The sequence below is a fragment of the Falco cherrug genome, chromosome 1 (genome assembly GCF_023634085.1).
Source record: "Falco cherrug isolate bFalChe1 chromosome 1, bFalChe1.pri, whole genome shotgun sequence".
In the NCBI taxonomy this organism is placed as follows: domain Eukaryota; kingdom Metazoa; phylum Chordata; class Aves; order Falconiformes; family Falconidae; genus Falco; species Falco cherrug.
This window is the reverse complement of record NC_073697.1, coordinates 58,775,423-58,791,774: the sequence shown is the minus strand read 5'-3', so window position 1 is coordinate 58,791,774 and position 16,352 is coordinate 58,775,423. Positions and strand designations below refer to the sequence as shown.

The following is a 16,352-nucleotide window of genomic DNA, read 5'->3' as shown; positions in this document are numbered from 1 at the left end:
GGGAAGGTCCGTACCGCCATAGAGCCACTCCTCCTCCTCGTCCCCAGCAGCCCCGCCGAGGTCTGCCGACAGCCGCTCCACCTCGCCGGTAGACATGGCCGCCTCCCGCGGGACGCGAGAGCCCAGGCCCGGCCGCGCCGGGGCCTCCCGCCGCTGGGCAGCACCGCCGCGCCGCCCCGGGCCTCCGCCGGCGCCTCAGGCCGCGACCGCGCGGCAGCCGGGGGGTTGCGAGCGCCCGCCCGGCCCAACGCCACCGCTCGCGGAGGAGCCGCCGCCTGCTCGGCGCTTCCCCTCCCCCGCCGAGTGAGTGACACGCACAGGAAGCGGGCCCGGCCCGGCCCCGCGGCGCCCTGGGCACGGGCATGCGGGGGGCGGCCCGGCGGCGCCCGGCCGCGCAGGGAGGCCGGGCGGCGAGGGGCCGGGGCCGGGCGCGGCGCGGCGGCCTTCGCTCCCCGAGGGGCCCTCCCGGGCCGGGGGCCATGAGTGGGGAGAAGCGGAGGGGCCTCCTGGCAGCCCGCGGGAGGAGCGGGCCGGGCCGGAGGGAAAAGGGGAGCGGCCGTGCGGCCAGGCCGGGCCCAGCTCGGGGACTGCCGGCCCCGCTGCCCGGGCCGCGCTCGCACGGCCCGGCCCCGCTCTGTGCGCTGCCCGTCGCCGGGACTCACCTCGGCGGTGCCTTCCCCCCGCTCCCGAGGCGCGGCGTGCCGGCCGGAGCCGCCTTTCCTTCCTCTGGCTGCCCTTTGTCTCTGCTGCCTTCGGCGGTCCTCGTGCTCTTCTGCATCCCCGAAGGCCGGTCCGCCCCTCAGCAGGGCTCACCGGCAGCGTGGCGATCTCCTCCAGGACATCCTCGCCCACCTCCAGAAGCAGGACTTGGCCAAACACACGTACAGTCCAGTGCCGTGCTTCTACTGGCGGCTGATGGCAGCTGCCAGGGGGGAGCATAACCACAGGATAAACACGCTGCCTCTTCTACTAGTTCTGTCCTAGCTCTCAGCTCAGGGACTCTCCCAGCTGGATGTAATATTTTAAGCTTAACAACTCTTTATATGTGTGTGTTTTTTTCTCCACAAATTGCATAATCTTATTTTTAGCTCCTGCAAGAGTTTAACATGCATAGCGTGCTATGAATATTCTAGAGCGTAACTGAGCATTTCATGAAGAAATTGTGCTATTTCAGAAGTGGTGGGAAATAGCAAGCTATTTTTACTGACTTCTCATTTTACATCTGTGAATGCTGCATGAACAACTACAAGATTCATGAGAAAATTTAAGAAACAACAACTGTCAACACAAGATTTGACCAGTTGCGTGTACAAACGAGCCTTCAGGGTGTTAGGATATTTGTCAAAACTAAAACAGGGAACCCTCTTTCACAGCAGGACAGCTTGTAAAAAATCAGACTAGAGGACGTGACTGTATTATAAACATCTCACAACTATGGGTGGGGAAACCTTATTTTAATTGTCTGCATAGAGAACCTTGTTTTAAAGTTTCATATATGACATGACACTTCACTAGAGTTCACATGAACAACCTACTGACTCAAAAGGCATTGTTTTCCCTGTGAAATAAGTGTTTGGGTGTCATGTACAGATCATTAGTTATGTGGTATAACCGGATAGGATTTCATCATGCAATTCCACTTTTTAGACACGTAGTAGTGGAGCCAACAAAGGTGTTTTTTACCCAAAACATTTCTAGATGCTTGTTTCTCATAAAACAAATTTGTATTGTAGTACTTCTTACTGGGCATTAGTGTCTGTCTTAATTTTCATTCCTTTTCTGTTTACTTGGCCATTTCACACACATCAGGCCAACATTAAATGACATGGTAGAACTCATAATAGTTTCCTTTGATTGCAGACACAAGGAAAAAGAAAGAAAAGACATTTGTGGAAAACACCACAAAGAGAACTCATGAGTAGGTGTAGAACATAAAATCTCTTAAAATACATCAATGCTGACCCTCAGAGCATTTTCCTTGTAGAAACCTTTAAATAGATGTCACACTGAGCTGGTGGTGATGTGAAAATCCGTCTTGAACAGCTTGACCATGGGAAGCTGACCCAAGAAGGCTAAGTCTAGAAAATAGTTGCAAACCTTCCACTTCCCCCAGGAAGATCTTTACCCACCTCTGTCTCTGGTTGGACAGAGGGTGCTCTGAACCTGTTTCCAGCTTTGCTTCCAAGGATAGTGTGCTGGCCTAGATTCTGCTCAAAGGTAAGAACTCTCACCAGTCCTGGCCTCTGGAAGTTAGTTTCTCCTGCTGCTGCACAGAGGGGGAGCAGCAGCTGGCGCATGAAAAAAAGGCTACTCCTAAGGCCCTGAGCAGTGAAAAGGTTGAGGACCAAAGACAACATCTTTGTGAGCTGCGTAAACAGCTCACCGGTTACACTCCAGAAACGCACAAGATACCAAGTTTACAGAACCCTTTTAAGACGGTTGTTTTTCTAACACAGTAGTTGTAAATTTGCACATGGGATAAAATAAGCTGTAAAAACTACTTCAATAATTTTGTTTTGCAATTTAACTACTGTGCTTTAAACTGATTAACTCATTTTGTCTTCTGGCTAGTAATCCTTTTTCTCAACATTGGCCTATGCAGAATTATTGAAATCTATAAAGTATTTATAAAGTAAAAAAGTTATTTGTTTTCTTAAAAAGGCATCTGCTGTTTTGACAATACGTCTGAAAAAAACCCTCAGCCTTTTAAAAATGGTAACTGAAGAGCTGGACAAGCCATAATATATCTAGCATTTGTCCAGGGCACTCAAGCATAAAGCAAGAGCTCAGAGATACATAATCTCTGAGGTAATTCAGTCCAAGAGGAGGATAATTCTACTTGTGAGTAAATCCAGGGGCCCAGTGGTTAACAAGCCTCAATCCTTTCTTGGCATTCATTTTTCAAATCAAAATAGTTGAGATTATTAATTTACATATTTTTATAGCATCATGAAGTTATATGCCCTGAGGTTAGAATAACAGATTGGGACTGGAACAGCACAAAGATGTAAGTCTGAGCTTGGAAGAAGGCATTGGGGTAGGAATGTACATGGTGCAGACTGGAAGGAAAGGGTTTAATTTCATTACTGGAAGTCTGGTGATTCCACATTACTCATTTTTCCATGTTCTGAAACCAGCCAAACCTGCAAAGACCTAAAAAGACCTGTTAAGATAGTAGATGAGCTAATTAAGTAATTTATCCTTTTGCTATTGCTGATAATCCCGCTATGTCAGAAAAAGCATATGCCTCATTCTGTGCTAAGGAGGTTGCCCTAGTGAAATTCAGTGTAGGACACAGATTTGCAAGCGAGCCATCGGTTCTCTGGGGAGAGGAAACTGTAGATACATATTATGGCATTTTTTCTAGATAGCTTTGAAACTGATTTTGAGATCAAGAGCTTTTTAAAGGAGAATGGGATTTTTTGTGTCTCCAACTGTGTATCATAGAAGTTGCATTTAAGATAACATTTCTTGAGCCTAGTTCATCAACCACTGGATTTGTTAATACTAACACAAGAAATACAAAATTATAGGACAGGGATTGGTGATGGAAGGTTTACCTTTCCAGTGTTGTACGTTTGAAGAAGTATGAGTGCAACAATTGTTCTCTCTGTGTAACAAAGACACCGCTTTGGTGCTGCACATTAACAGTGACACTGAGTTCTGTTAACACTTACCAGGAGCAAGACCAAAGGAGCTCTCAGCCTTTTCAGGGAAATGCCAGGGCAAGCCTCACCTGTGGGTGGCCAGCCCTGCTTCCCAGCACTGCCCAGGGCTACAGGCTGCGGCAGAGCTCCTAATACAGACGGTAGGTGACAGAAACATTTTAAGGTTTGTCAGGATTTGGCACTGTCAGCAAAAAGAAGAGCCCCCTACCCTCTCCCCTCCCAGAGGCCTATCCCTGCTGCTGCTCTGGCGGTGTAACAGCCCTGGGCGGCAGAGCAGGCCGCGGCCAGCCCCGGGACACCAGGTCCCAGAGCGGGCAGCAGGAGCGCTGCACGGGCAGTCCCTCGGCAGGTGCCCAGGTTGCAGCGGCCTTGGGGGCGGGCACCACACCGTACCACACAGCCCCAGCGGCCAGAGGAAAGGCCGCGCCGGCACCGCTAGCCCCGCCGCGGCCTCCCGGACCGCTCTCTCCCCGCGCACACGCCGCTACCCCCAACCACGCCTCCGCCATGGGGGAGCGGTGACACCGCCCGCCCCTCCCCGCCCCTCCCGCCAGTGGGCAGCCAACCAGCGTCCTCGACGTCATCGCGCGGCGCCGCCGGCGCGCGGGGCACGTGCGGTGTGTTGTGCTGCGGCTGTCAGCGCTGGCCGCTGCCATGGCGGTGCCGGTGCCGGAGCTGCGGCGGGTGTGCCGGCAGGCCTGGGAGCCCGTGCTCACCAGGGCGCGCCGGGCCGTCGTCTTCTTGGACGCGGCGTCCGCCGAGGCGCTGCACTGGGGCAGCGGCGGGGCGGGCGAGCTGCTGGCGGCGGGGGCGCTGGCCGTCAGGGCGCTGCCCGCTGAGGCGGGAGAGGCGGCCGGGGCGGCGGGGGCGGCCCGCGTCGTCTTTGTGGTGAGCGGGGCGCTGCGGGGCGGCACAGCCGCCGCCGTGCGCGGAGTGCTGGGCCAGGGCGCCCTGCGGCACTGCACGCTGGTGTCCGGCGGCGAGGCGGAGGGCGGCGGCCCGGCCGAGCTGGAGGAGACGTTGCGGCGGTGGATGGGCGAGGGCGGCAGCGCCGAGGTGGTGCTGCGGGGCCCGCCGCTCCTGGCGCCCGTCTCGGCGGAGCTCTGGCTGCTGCCCGGCCTGACGGCGCTCCTCCCGCCTCTGCCTGGCCTCGGCGGGCCCGGCCCCGCGGAGCTCGGGCTGGGCGCCCTGCCGGACGAGCTGCGGGCGGCGGTGCGGGCCCTGGTGGGCGAGCTCGACGCGCTCTTCACCGCCCTGGGCCTGCGGGAGGAGAGCTTCGCCGTGGGGGCCCTCAGCAGGATTGTCGCCGCTGAGCTGGCAAGCTATGCCCCAGCCAGGAACCGGAGGAGAATGGCCACTAACAAGGCCTCCATCGTCTTCGTGGACAGGACGTTGGACCTTGCTGGTAAGAAATCCACTGCTGGAGGGGGCTGTCGTCCTTGTGGGCCTGCATCCGCCCCATCAGGAAGGTTACAGATAGTTGCGGGAGTCCTCGTGGCCTGGGAGTGTATTTAACACTGTGGCCGTGGTGGTTGCTCACACATCCGTGCTCCCTAGTGGGTCATGGAAACCAAAAGAATGAAGCAGAGGGCTCTGCTGGGAACGCAAGGGTTTGTTTCTGACACTTTCACTTTGCTGTGAGCTAGAATTGGCTGTGTCTGTGTGTCATCCCATGGTGAGAAGGAAACGGTCTGTGTGTTTCAGGCTGTGCCTAGTGGATTACTGCAAAGCATTTTCCAGTACCAGCTCACCCTTGGTACTGCACCTGTCTTGTGTAGATATAGTTATATCTATATGCCTGAAAGTGCCTGTCTGTGTGTGTGTGTTGTGTGTATATATATGGTTTTTATATGCCATGCATCATACTTGGTTTGCACATGGCTGGTGGTGTTAACTTGCAAAACATTATCTCTGAATAAAAACAACACAGAACTGTTTATATGACACTTTCTGGGAAGCAAATGAGCATAAGAATGAACCATATGGTAGATATAATACTGCAAATTAATGCAGAATTGATGCGAAAGCTGAGAAGTGTAGAGGGTGGTATGAGAGTCCACTGGGAAACAATCAGAAATAACATGTCAAGTATTGTAATCAATGTGAAAGCTTGTTAAGCGAGGTAAAGTCTTTTAAGCTGGTAAGGTGTGGTATTTAAAGGGCAGAAAGGGAAAGACTGAGGGAACAAGTCACCAGCAAGGTGCTGGGCCAGTGGCTCAGAAAAACTTTGCATCAGGGTCTCGCTTCTAGAATAACCATCCTTCAGAAGAAATGGTAAACTTGGAGAATAATTGATATAGGAGTGGATGCATTTGCTCACCCTGTCGTATGTATCTGCTCACATATACAGTGTGTGGGCCTGGTTTTGTTTGTTTCCATTACCTATAGACAGTAATTCAGGTCAGTATTTTGCCACCACATGTTTCATAGCAAGTGCTTGGCACAATGTTGTACCTACAGCTCATCTGTTTCTGAATTATCTTCTGTCTTCTTCCTCACCTGCCATTTTGGCTTTGTGTAATCTTGTACTGTTATAGGGTTCATAGCTGTCAACAATTTGCTGAAGAGCAGCTATGCATCTGTGTGGTTAATGCTGTGCTATAGTTGGGAGGATTGCTGGGAAGACTGCAGGAGAATGGACTTGGATGAAGAGCCTTGAAACTGTTAGAGGAGTGCCCGTTTGGGGTGGGAACCAGTGAAATTGGACAAGAATTTAGGCAGTTGGGTGGTGGGAAGAATTAAAACCAAGAAAAGGAACTGGAAATTGTGGGTGCTGTTGGAGCTGCCTGACAGGGAGACTGTTGAGGAGGCATGAAGAGAGATAATTGGTACCAGCTTAAACCTGGGAAGTGAAGTCTGGGATTTCATACTTCAGTAGGAGCAGGTTTTTTGGAGAAAATATCAGGGCAGTGGTGGGGCAGCTTTGGAGGGGATACATGAAAGCTCTTGTAGTCAGGATAAGAAACTATTCAATTTTTTAGGAATATACTCTTTTCAGTATCTGTAACTGAAACCAAGATGCCTTCCTTCATACAGCTATTTTTTAGTTACCAACAAATGTCTCTGGAATTCATTGACAATTTCATTGAAGCCTTTCAGTGCTTCAAACATGATACCATACTCATGCCATCAAGTACAGTGCAAACAGAAGAAAGAAAAATCTAGAGAATTTCAGAGGTAAAGCATTACTTGGACCTGAATTTAGTGCCACACAGTAAGATTTGTTTCATTGGTTTGCTATAAATTGTGCAGTAAAAAGTACATAAAAAGAACAGCATTTAAGTTGTGACATTAGTTGTCAAGTGGGAAATTATAAAATTAAGTTGTACCTGAAACCTTAATTTTCTTAGGTGTATTCAGCCTTTGATATACTCTCTCCCCTGGCCCCATACCTCTGACTCCACTGCTTGGCCTTCAGGTGAATGAGTCTGCTGGATTCAGCCTTTTGTTTTATAAAAGTTAAAGCTTCCTATCTGCAAGTTTCTGGCTTGGTGTGGAAGTTTTTGAGAGAGGCTTTCTGATTTGCAACTCACTTCAAACAAATTTTAAAATCTCTCCTCTCTAAAAATGCAAGATTTTGTATTTGGTTTGTAAATGTTTTATTGATACCTGAATTTTATCCAGCATGTGGGCTGCAGGATATGAGAAATGGATATGTATCCATGAATTATGAGAATGCTTTCATATTCCAAGCACTTCCTCAAAAATCTGGAAGCTCATTAGGGGTAGATGCTGGGCTACTCTGAGTAAGTCAGGCTACTGCATAGAGCCGGCTGGCTTTGAGTCAATCTGAATAGGCAAATATTTTCTAACTTGAAGACTTGGATGGAATACAGCTTTAGGTAGCTCTAGATGATGTCTAAAGGAGGTGCACTAACAGATGTTTTATTTTTGGCTCATGTTCCATTCTTATCTAGAGCAAGTAAGATATTAGGCTAGAATAACAAAGAGTTTTCAGTAATACCATTTGATTTCTAATAGTAAAAATCAAAATGTCTCAAAAGTGCCTTTTCTGGCGCTGCAACTGCAAACAACTAAACTAAAGGAAAACACTGGTACTTCAATAAATACTAAGAACTTTCAACTTTAAAGAACATACTGAAGAATTACTAAGTACATTTTGGTAAAGAACCTCTGGTGCCAGTGTCAAACGGTATTACCTTTGTTATGATAGTTAAAGCCATAATTAGTCCTATATAAAATGGCATTATTTTTCTGTAAGGAAAATCAGAAGGCATCTACCTTAGCTTTCTAGGTGCTATGAAGCAAAGATTCTTTTCTGAGCTATTACTCTAAAATTTGGATTGGGCTCTATTGAATACTTTTTTTTGCGTGTGTGTGTGTTCAGCATTACTTATGCATACTGTGTTTAATGAATAGAGAAGAAAATACTGAACTAAGATAACTGTCCTTTGTGTCCTGTATGGCATAATATTCAGCTGAGCTGTAACAGGGTTCTTCTTTTTATGGCCCTTGCTGCCCTCGCTGCAGTGGCATGGCTTCAGCTGGGGATGGCATGGATACTGCCTGTCCCTGCAGTTGTAGGACCTTATAGATAATGCAGTGCTCCAGAAGGTGGGACGTGTGTTTGCATGCCCTGGGGAGATCACAGGCTTAGCACTTTGTGTTCACTTCTTGAATTCAATTTGTATAAAACTTTGTGACTTGTGCTGTCCTTAATCTTCATATATGTGTAGTGCTGCTTTTGTTTGCCTTAGTGTTTTAAAGTTCACTACCTTTGCTTTAAAAAGCAGAATAAATCCTCCCAGCTAGAGTGGTGCTCTGATAAGTGATACCCAGTTAAAGTCAAAGCTAACTCTGGCACCTTAATTCCTCTTTATTTTTCTCCTCTGATATTTACACCCCTAAATATTTGCATTGTGATGCTATAGTGTAACCCCATGCTCCTTCCATGTGTTTCTTAGTTTGCCAGCATTCACACCTTCTATGAAGCAGTTCTTTCAGCTTCCCAGATTTCCTTTTTCATTTGTGAGCTTATTAATACCTTTCAGATACTGGTGTTCAGAACAGCTTGATGCATTCCTCTTAGTCTCTTGGTGCTTTGCAGCATTTGAGATGTGGGCTGTTGTAAGTGCAGGAGACCGTGAAGTCTCACTTGCTGGCATGTTCAGGTGATTTTGAAATGCAATACTGAAAGCAAAAGACAGAGAAGAATGAATAGTAGAGGGATGCCTGTGCAGTTATTTTATGAGTGTTGTTGAAGCTGGACATTTCAGCAACATCTTCCTCTAGTGCTTTTGCATGTATCGGTCAAAATCACAGGAATGTTTCACCATAGCCAAGGCTGCGAACTCAGGTTTGACTTTCTGTATCAACTCCCTCACTGTCAGCCAGGCATCATCTTTGCATCACACCCTTGTGCTGGTTGTAATGTTTTCAGCCTTTCAACAGGTACAAAAAGCACAGTTCAGGTGCTCATCAGCAAAGTGTAGGTACTATTCCCTTTTGGTTCCTGGAAGCAGTCACAGTGATAAGAAAGTCACATGTGCCTTAACTATCCTACCACATAATCCTATTCATAGAGGAGGATGAGAGAAGACTAAAGTAGGCCCATGATGTTCTGGTAAAGTCTGGTTCTGATTAATATCTCCTTTCAAGAATTTTTGTTTTAAACTGTAATTGTCTGTGTTTACATCCATCATGTTTCTGATTTGGAGTGCTTTACTCATGCTCTTTTTGATTGCAGCATCTTTGAACTTGACACATGGTTGCATTGACACTAATGTCTTTTTAAAGGAAACAAACCCATGTTTTTTTTCTTCCTTACCATATAAGCTGAGCCTTGAAAACATAAATACTGAGGCCTGTAAAGTACAGTAGTCCCCTTTTTATGAACCAGGCTGGGGCTTTGACACAGGAGGCAACTGATGCTTAAATTATCATGGTTACTTGAGGTTGTAGACTGCAGCTGTGAGGAGTGATGGCAGCTGAAAATAGTGGTGTCAACTCAGTACTGTGGGTCAGGGTTCAGTCTCTGCTGTGGTGTGGTTTGTAAAGGTTCTGCTATTGTCAAATAGGTACACACATATAATAGGTTTTAAAATGCTTCAGACATTAAATTTGTTATATAGGGCTTACAGAGATAAGCAAAAAATGAAACAAGTTTTCTGTGCTCCTACTGCTAGGCTTCAAGGTTTTTATGGCATTTAGGAGGAGGGAGTACTTGTCATTGTTTGGTGGTGATGGTTGGTTGTTTTGGGTTTTTTGTTTGTTGTTTTAAAGATTCAACAGCCAGCCTAGTGGGATGTATAACTGATGACTTTGCTGTTTCTTGGTCTGTACAAAGGAGAATGTCGATCTTTTGGCAAGGTAGAAAGATGCTCTAGTTTGCCTTGAATGCTGGGAACATACAGGCAGATTTCCAGCACTGTTTCACAAGGTTGGCTTAAACTAATGCTAGATGAAAGAATATGGCAAAACACTGATAAGCTTTGGAAATGGAGCTCCAAATGTCCAGCTTCTTTTAACAGAATAGGTGTAAATATTTCTGCCTTCTAATATTTTAAACCATGCTCTCACTGGGCTGATGCATTGCCTATAAAAGTTCCATTGTGTGAATTGTCCAACCAGAGTCCTTTAGTGTAAAATCTTCTAGTGGTCAGCTTATTCAGAAAAGCAGTGGGTGGGTGTGCAATGTTGAACATGAAAACTGGGATGGGTTGGTCCGTGTATCTTTCCAAATTTACTGGTCCTGAACTAGTCTACAAAGTAGTTAAAATAGGAGATGTTAAGAAAGCTTGATAGCGTGGGCAAGGTATACCTTGCATACTGTTTTGGTGCACACAGACTTATATTTGAACTTTGATTGAAGGAAAAGCCCCTGGTAGGAATTAGCTGCTTTAGTTGTTGCCTATGTAGAAGTGCTTTCTAATTCAAGCTCCTAATGTTTAGCAACTGACTTGAAAGTCTTCCCATTGCCCAAGCTCTCATGTTTCTTCTGTAATGTGTGCTTGCCCCTTAAATCTGTTTTTCTTTGTTATTTTTGGTTTTGAACCAGGCAGTGGAACCAGTAGGAGAACATAAGAGTTAGAGTACAAATGGTATCATATAGGGCTGGTAATGGGTTTAGGAAAATATTTTTTGTATCCATGTCATTGATGCCTTTCTGGGGGAGGGGGAATGTTAATGAGTTCCTGGCTGCTATTAAAGAATCGGTGGTCCACTTTGCCAGTTGTGCCAGCTACAACCTGTATCAAATGTCACGTATTTCAGTTTGTAACTCCTAATAAAAAGAAAAATTAGAACAGTGTGATACGTAAGGTTTCCTGTGTCTTCAAGGCTCGATATTAGCCTGGCATGAAGACTCCTATTTTGCATTGGTCAGATAACTTCTCCTTGTCACTTTAACACCCAATCTGTGTGCATGTTGGCAGCATTAAGAACTGCCAGCTGCCTTGAATGCTCTTGGTCATAAGAAGCTGCTGAGTGGCCTGTTGACTGTCCTCAAAAGTGATGAGGGGAGAGGGTGGAAATCAGTCCCATACACCCTGCTGAAGTCAGTGCAATTGAAAAGCAATTCCTCATGATTTCCTGTCATAGTCTCATGAGGTTTAACTGTCTTTCCAGCCTTGTTTGATTTGTAGTTGGTCAGGGGTGATAATGACTTTTGAAATCTCTATTTGATCTGATGAGGCACAGCAAAAGCCATTAGCACCTGTGGGAGCCTCCAAAGAGGAGCAGCTATGGGAAGGAGACTGAGACGGCACTGGCTGATCATGTGTGACTCAAGTATGCTGAGACTTCCCCTTATGCCAAGGAGAAAGGAGGGATGTTAATAATTAATGTGGGTTTATTTGCATTTGAGGTGTTCTCAGTTTAGCGAAACGTCTTGCCTAGCTGAAGGTTGCTTGCATGCAGCAAGTGTGGAGAGACAGACATTGCTTCCAGTACCGGGGTGTGGAGGTTCAGAAGATTACCATCTGTTTTCCCTGTGTGTTACTTTGAGAGTGTTGATAACTGTAGCGTGGCTGACAAGTGACTGACCTAGTAAGAAAATGTAGGGATTTTGGAGACCAGATGGTTTAGGGAGTCACAAAGACAACCCAGCTCATTTAATCTATTCGGTGGTCTTAAATCTGGCTGGGGATGGTAGAAAGGAAAGTTGCTGTCATTCTGTTACTATTACGATCTCTGGTGAAACAAATTGGTAATCTCAATCCAGCTGAGGGGCCAGGTGTCCATATTGCAGTACTACCATGTGTGGGACACATGTACCTGCCTTGCCTTCTGTGGACAGAGGCATTGCCAGCATGGAATTTGACTTTTCTACTCCCTTTTCATCCTTGCTTCTCTTTTAAACTTCTACAATTCAGAATAGTTGATAAACCATGAGGTCGTTGTACAGAATGGATACCTGGCTGCTGTAAGCTTGCTGGAGACAACTTTCTGCTTATCGAAGAGCAGTTAATGATCTGACCCCACTAATGTTCTTGATTTAAGGGCTTTGTTTGGATTTATGGAGCATGTGAAGCTACTTCAGCTGTTGAAACAGACCTCCTCTGTCTTAGCAAATAATGAAGAGTGAGAGCAGTTAGGATGCCACATGGACAGACTTTGATGGAGTGGGACCACAGCCTGGAAGATCTTTTTCCTGCCTCTCAGCGGTGGCTTCAGAAATCTGATCGCCTGTTGAGTAAGACCAGGAGAACAATATTAAGCTCAGCACTAGTGTCCAGCCCTGTGGTGACAGCTGAACCATAACCAAAGTGGCACAATACAAATACCTTCAACTTGTTCCTGACTTAAAGGCAATCAGGTTTCTGGCGCCCCTCTCCAACTTTATCATCAGTAGTGTGTGTCATGTTTTTCTGTCTTAGCTTGGCTCACAGTCTTCATGCGTTGTAAGTCTGTTGTAGCACCTGTGTTGAGAGTTTGTGATTGGAAAGAAGAGCATGTGTGTTTGAAATCAGTTGAATTGAAGAAAACCTGCCAACTGGGATTTTAAGTTTCTCTTGGAACGTGGTCGAACTGATGTTTTATACTGTGTAACTTGGGTTGGTTTATGTATTTAATGTTGGTTTCACCAGAGCTGCCCTTACTCCATATAGAAGTGATGATCTTGATGTTGCCATATCACTGATAATTGTTTATTCTAATATTATCCTAGCCTATCTGGGTAGCTGTGTATGCACTTGCATACAGCCCTTTTAAACACGTTGCTATTAGTTTAGGTAGGATAGTATAGTTTGCAATTGAGTAGGTATATATAAATGTTTGCCTGCTTTTTTTAATAACCATTGCAAATCTTATTAAAAAACATATGCGAAGAGAAATATTTTGCATGTTGAGAATACAAAATCAGTGAATATCTTAACAACTGTAAAACTAAGTCTAATTTATGCTTTTAAAGTTAACATTTCAGAAATATTATGAATGCTTTTAACTTCAGATATTCCAGAAATTAATTTGACTAGTATAGCAAAATATCTTTGAAAAGCTAAAGGTGGTCTTGATATTATGACTACCAGTGTCCTTCTCCCAAAAACATGTGTTTAGTATTTTGTTCTCAATTCCTTGGGGGGGTGGGTGGGGTGGGGTGTGTGTGTGTTTGTTTGTTTTGGTGGTGTTTTTTTTTTAGTTATGTACCTGACAGTTTTTGGGTCTTTTTTTTTTTTTTTTTTTTTTTTTTGTTTGTTTTGTTTTTTTTTTTTTTTTTTTACCCCCAGGAGCAGTTGGTCATCATGGTGACAATCTTGCAGAGAAGGTACTTTCTGTGCTTCCCAAGCTTCCTGGCCACACGACCGATGTGATGGTTAACATGGTGGAACTTACAGCACTGCAGACTACAGATGAAACTTGCAGTATTGTAGCACCTGGCTGTTTAGCACAACCAAAGTAAACATTCTTTTTTTCTTATTTTTTTAATATGTTGAATATGTTTGCTGTCTCTTTGTGAAAAAAATGGGGAGAACAAGTCTTTACTTAAAAAGAAAAAAAACCCCAAGCTTACAGCAAAACCCCATCTGGTCCTAATTCTGCTGGAATATAATCTTCTATATGTGTGCATTAAGTGAATGGGCCAGATAAGACTCCCAAAAGTGGGAGATTCTCAGGACCTTTTTAGATTTGGGTTGTTTATTTGGTAGATTACTGTAATAGGAATCAGTACAGATGAAAAAATTCTTCCTTGGGACATTTCTTTTTTTGCTTAAGCAACAGGTCAGTCTTAAGTGTGGCTTCCTTTTTCCATAAGCCTCTCTATAAAGTGAGCTGCATGCTGAATTCTTGTTAGACTACCTGTTAACGTAAGGTTTTATCCCTGTTTTCAGACATAATATCTGTGGAGAAAGATAATTAGGCACAAATGTAGGCATACAGACAGCTTCATGAAGGCCCGGCTTTTGCTTAAACAAGGACAACCTGAAAGTAACTTTGAACAATTGTACTTAGCTATGTATAATTTGTAGCTAAGACTTTGCTTGTAAAGTGCATCAGATTCAATATTTCACTTTCTAAATTTAGTTGTCCAAACTGAAACTTGGCTGCAGCTTCTGTTACGGTGCATAAACCAGGAAACACACCAGGTGCTGGTTTCACTCCACAAAAAAAATTGGCTCAGCAGTGCTCTAGAAATTCATGCAGTGCAAAGGAGATTAAAAGTTCTTTCTTTTTTCTTATAATGCTACCCCCCATATATTAGCAAAGGGTTTTTAAAGGCGGACTACCTAATGCAGTTTCTGGTCTTCTGTTTTGACTCCTTTTGGTGCTTCACACCTGTGCTTTACTTCTTCTTTTTGCCCCACCAAAGATTTCACAGAAGACTTTCCACTGTTCCAACATATGGTCTTTATTTTCTGAGAGCCTCTAGATCCTTTGTCATCTTCCATCTCCCACACGTGCTATAACTGGGTCCAGTTTCTAGGCTTCAGATTGCATAAGTCTTTTCTTCCTTAGGAGTTGGAGAGGAAACGTTTCCTCATAGGTGGACTCAATTGTAAGTTGCTGCTGCGTTGACTAACTTAAAATTTGTTGTGGTTTTCTTCTCATTGGCTGCTTTCAGCTGATCTCTGGAGTAGAAGCGAGATGTCCTTAAGATCTGTCTACGCTGCAGAATGAAGGGGTCATTGCTATGGTAGACATGCTGTGGTAGCTGTTTGTGCTAACTCTGAGTAGCTACCAGAATTAAAAACTTTTTCACAGCGTGGACTAGGAAAAAAAAAGTATTTATTGCCCTGAGATTGTTGGCTTGTGCTACCACTCCATTATTTCTAACATTACTGACATTGAGGAGACTACAGCTAGTGCTAGTATGCCTTCCCATGCTAAAATTATGACTTCAGCCATATATTCATGTTTTTAGGAACAGCTGGCAGAGTTTTATTGTGTCATAAGGTGGCTAATAGTATATATACTAAGGTTTGTTTGCCTTTTTGCTGGCTAATGAGAGAGTGCCCTCTGTTAACAGTGTAGTTAGACAACATGTTTTTGCTAAGTCTGCTGTGGACACAAGTGGTTAAAGAACAACAGGATTTGGCTAAAGCTGCAAATGCAGCAAAGTTGGATGACAGCAGCTGATAACTTGGTACGAAGGCAGTGGTGTCATTACCACACCAGTCTACAATAGCTTCCCCAAAATACCCTCCCTCTGCAAAGCCTTCTTACAGAATCGGGTACACTGGAAATTTTTAAGAACAGATAAGGCAAATATTGTTTTAAATAGGCTTTATCTTGCCTTGGAGCAGAGCAGAGGGGCTAGATAACATCTCAGAATCTCTCCTGTGATCATTGTTTACAACTGAAGAAGTGTTGCATGCCCGAGAACAGTATCCAATCTCCAAAGACTGTAGCTTCGCAATGTTCAACACTACATCTTTCACTTTTTCTTCAACTACATAATGATTAGGAATAGTTTCTAATTTAAAATAGGCATTTTCAAACCAGCTTAAGACAGCTGCTGAAGAGTACTAGAAAACCATAACTGTGTCTGAACAGGTGGCTGAAGGTGGTAGTTTCCATTCTGTTCAACAGGACTGCATTCTTAGTGTTGGATTATAAACATCGGCATTAATCATCTTTGCTAGTGTAAAATGGTTGAAGTTCTTCTGAAGCACTGAAATGGATTTAAAATTCCCACCAGTAAGTTTCCATGTCAGTTCTGTAAGAAATTCCACAGGATGCTCTCAGTGCTTCATCAGCATGGTTATTGCTGTTGGTAGCTGGCTCAGAAGTGTTTCTAGTAATTGAAAACTTAAGTTTTGGTATTTTTAAATGATGCATGGCAAAGAGCATTCCTCTGCTTGTAAATTTTCTGTTTATTCTGATGAGTGAAAGTGCCAGCACCTTTCCCAGAGACAGGACCAGTAACTTCACTTGCACCCAAATGGAATCTGTGGGGTGTCTTTTACATGAAATTTTGTGATCAGACTGTGGCATTTCACAGACATGTATTCAGAATACTTTTCAAATGTTTTCATTCTTTTCTCTCAAGTAATATTTGAGCATGCTGTGGTAGGGAGAGAGGTCTGCTCCTTCCACACAGCTTGCTATATTTAACTTTCCTTATGGAATGCCTCTCCAGCAGAAACATCTGGGCTCAGTTACAGAGTTAGCAAACAGAATTAATGAATAATTTATGGCTGGTGTGGTGAAATAAAGCAGGGTTCTTTTCTCAAATCTAAGGAAATAATGGTCATCTTTAAAGATTTAGATGAAAATGTAAATGCC

At 44.8% G+C, this 16,352-nt stretch overlaps 2 protein-coding genes across 10 annotated transcripts in view; one reads left to right on the top strand and one right to left on the bottom strand.

The window, feature by feature from the left end:
• FIP1L1 (factor interacting with PAPOLA and CPSF1) overlaps nucleotides 1-2,590 on the bottom strand; it is a 44,670-nt gene extending 42,080 nt beyond the window's left edge. For 2 of the 9 annotated variants that reach the window (XM_055713320.1, XM_055713331.1), the window contains exon 1: nucleotides 663-2,590. In XM_055713320.1, coding sequence (XP_055569295.1) covers nucleotides 663-939 — 277 coding nt within the window. In that variant the 5' untranslated portion in view covers nucleotides 940-2,590. The other 7 variants (XM_055713341.1, XM_055713358.1, XM_055713367.1 and 4 more) reach the window with 5 other exon arrangements.
• Nucleotides 2,591-4,282: 1,692 nt separating this feature from the next.
• Nucleotides 4,283-16,352, top strand: part of SCFD2 (sec1 family domain containing 2) — a 198,587-nt gene continuing 186,517 nt past the window's right edge. Inside the window, exons 1-2 of the mRNA XM_005433630.3 lie at nucleotides 4,283-5,073; nucleotides 13,355-13,523. Of these exons, the coding sequence (XP_005433687.3) occupies nucleotides 4,323-5,073; nucleotides 13,355-13,523 (920 nt within the window). The 5' untranslated portion in view covers nucleotides 4,283-4,322. The remainder of the gene's footprint in view (nucleotides 5,074-13,354; nucleotides 13,524-16,352) is intronic.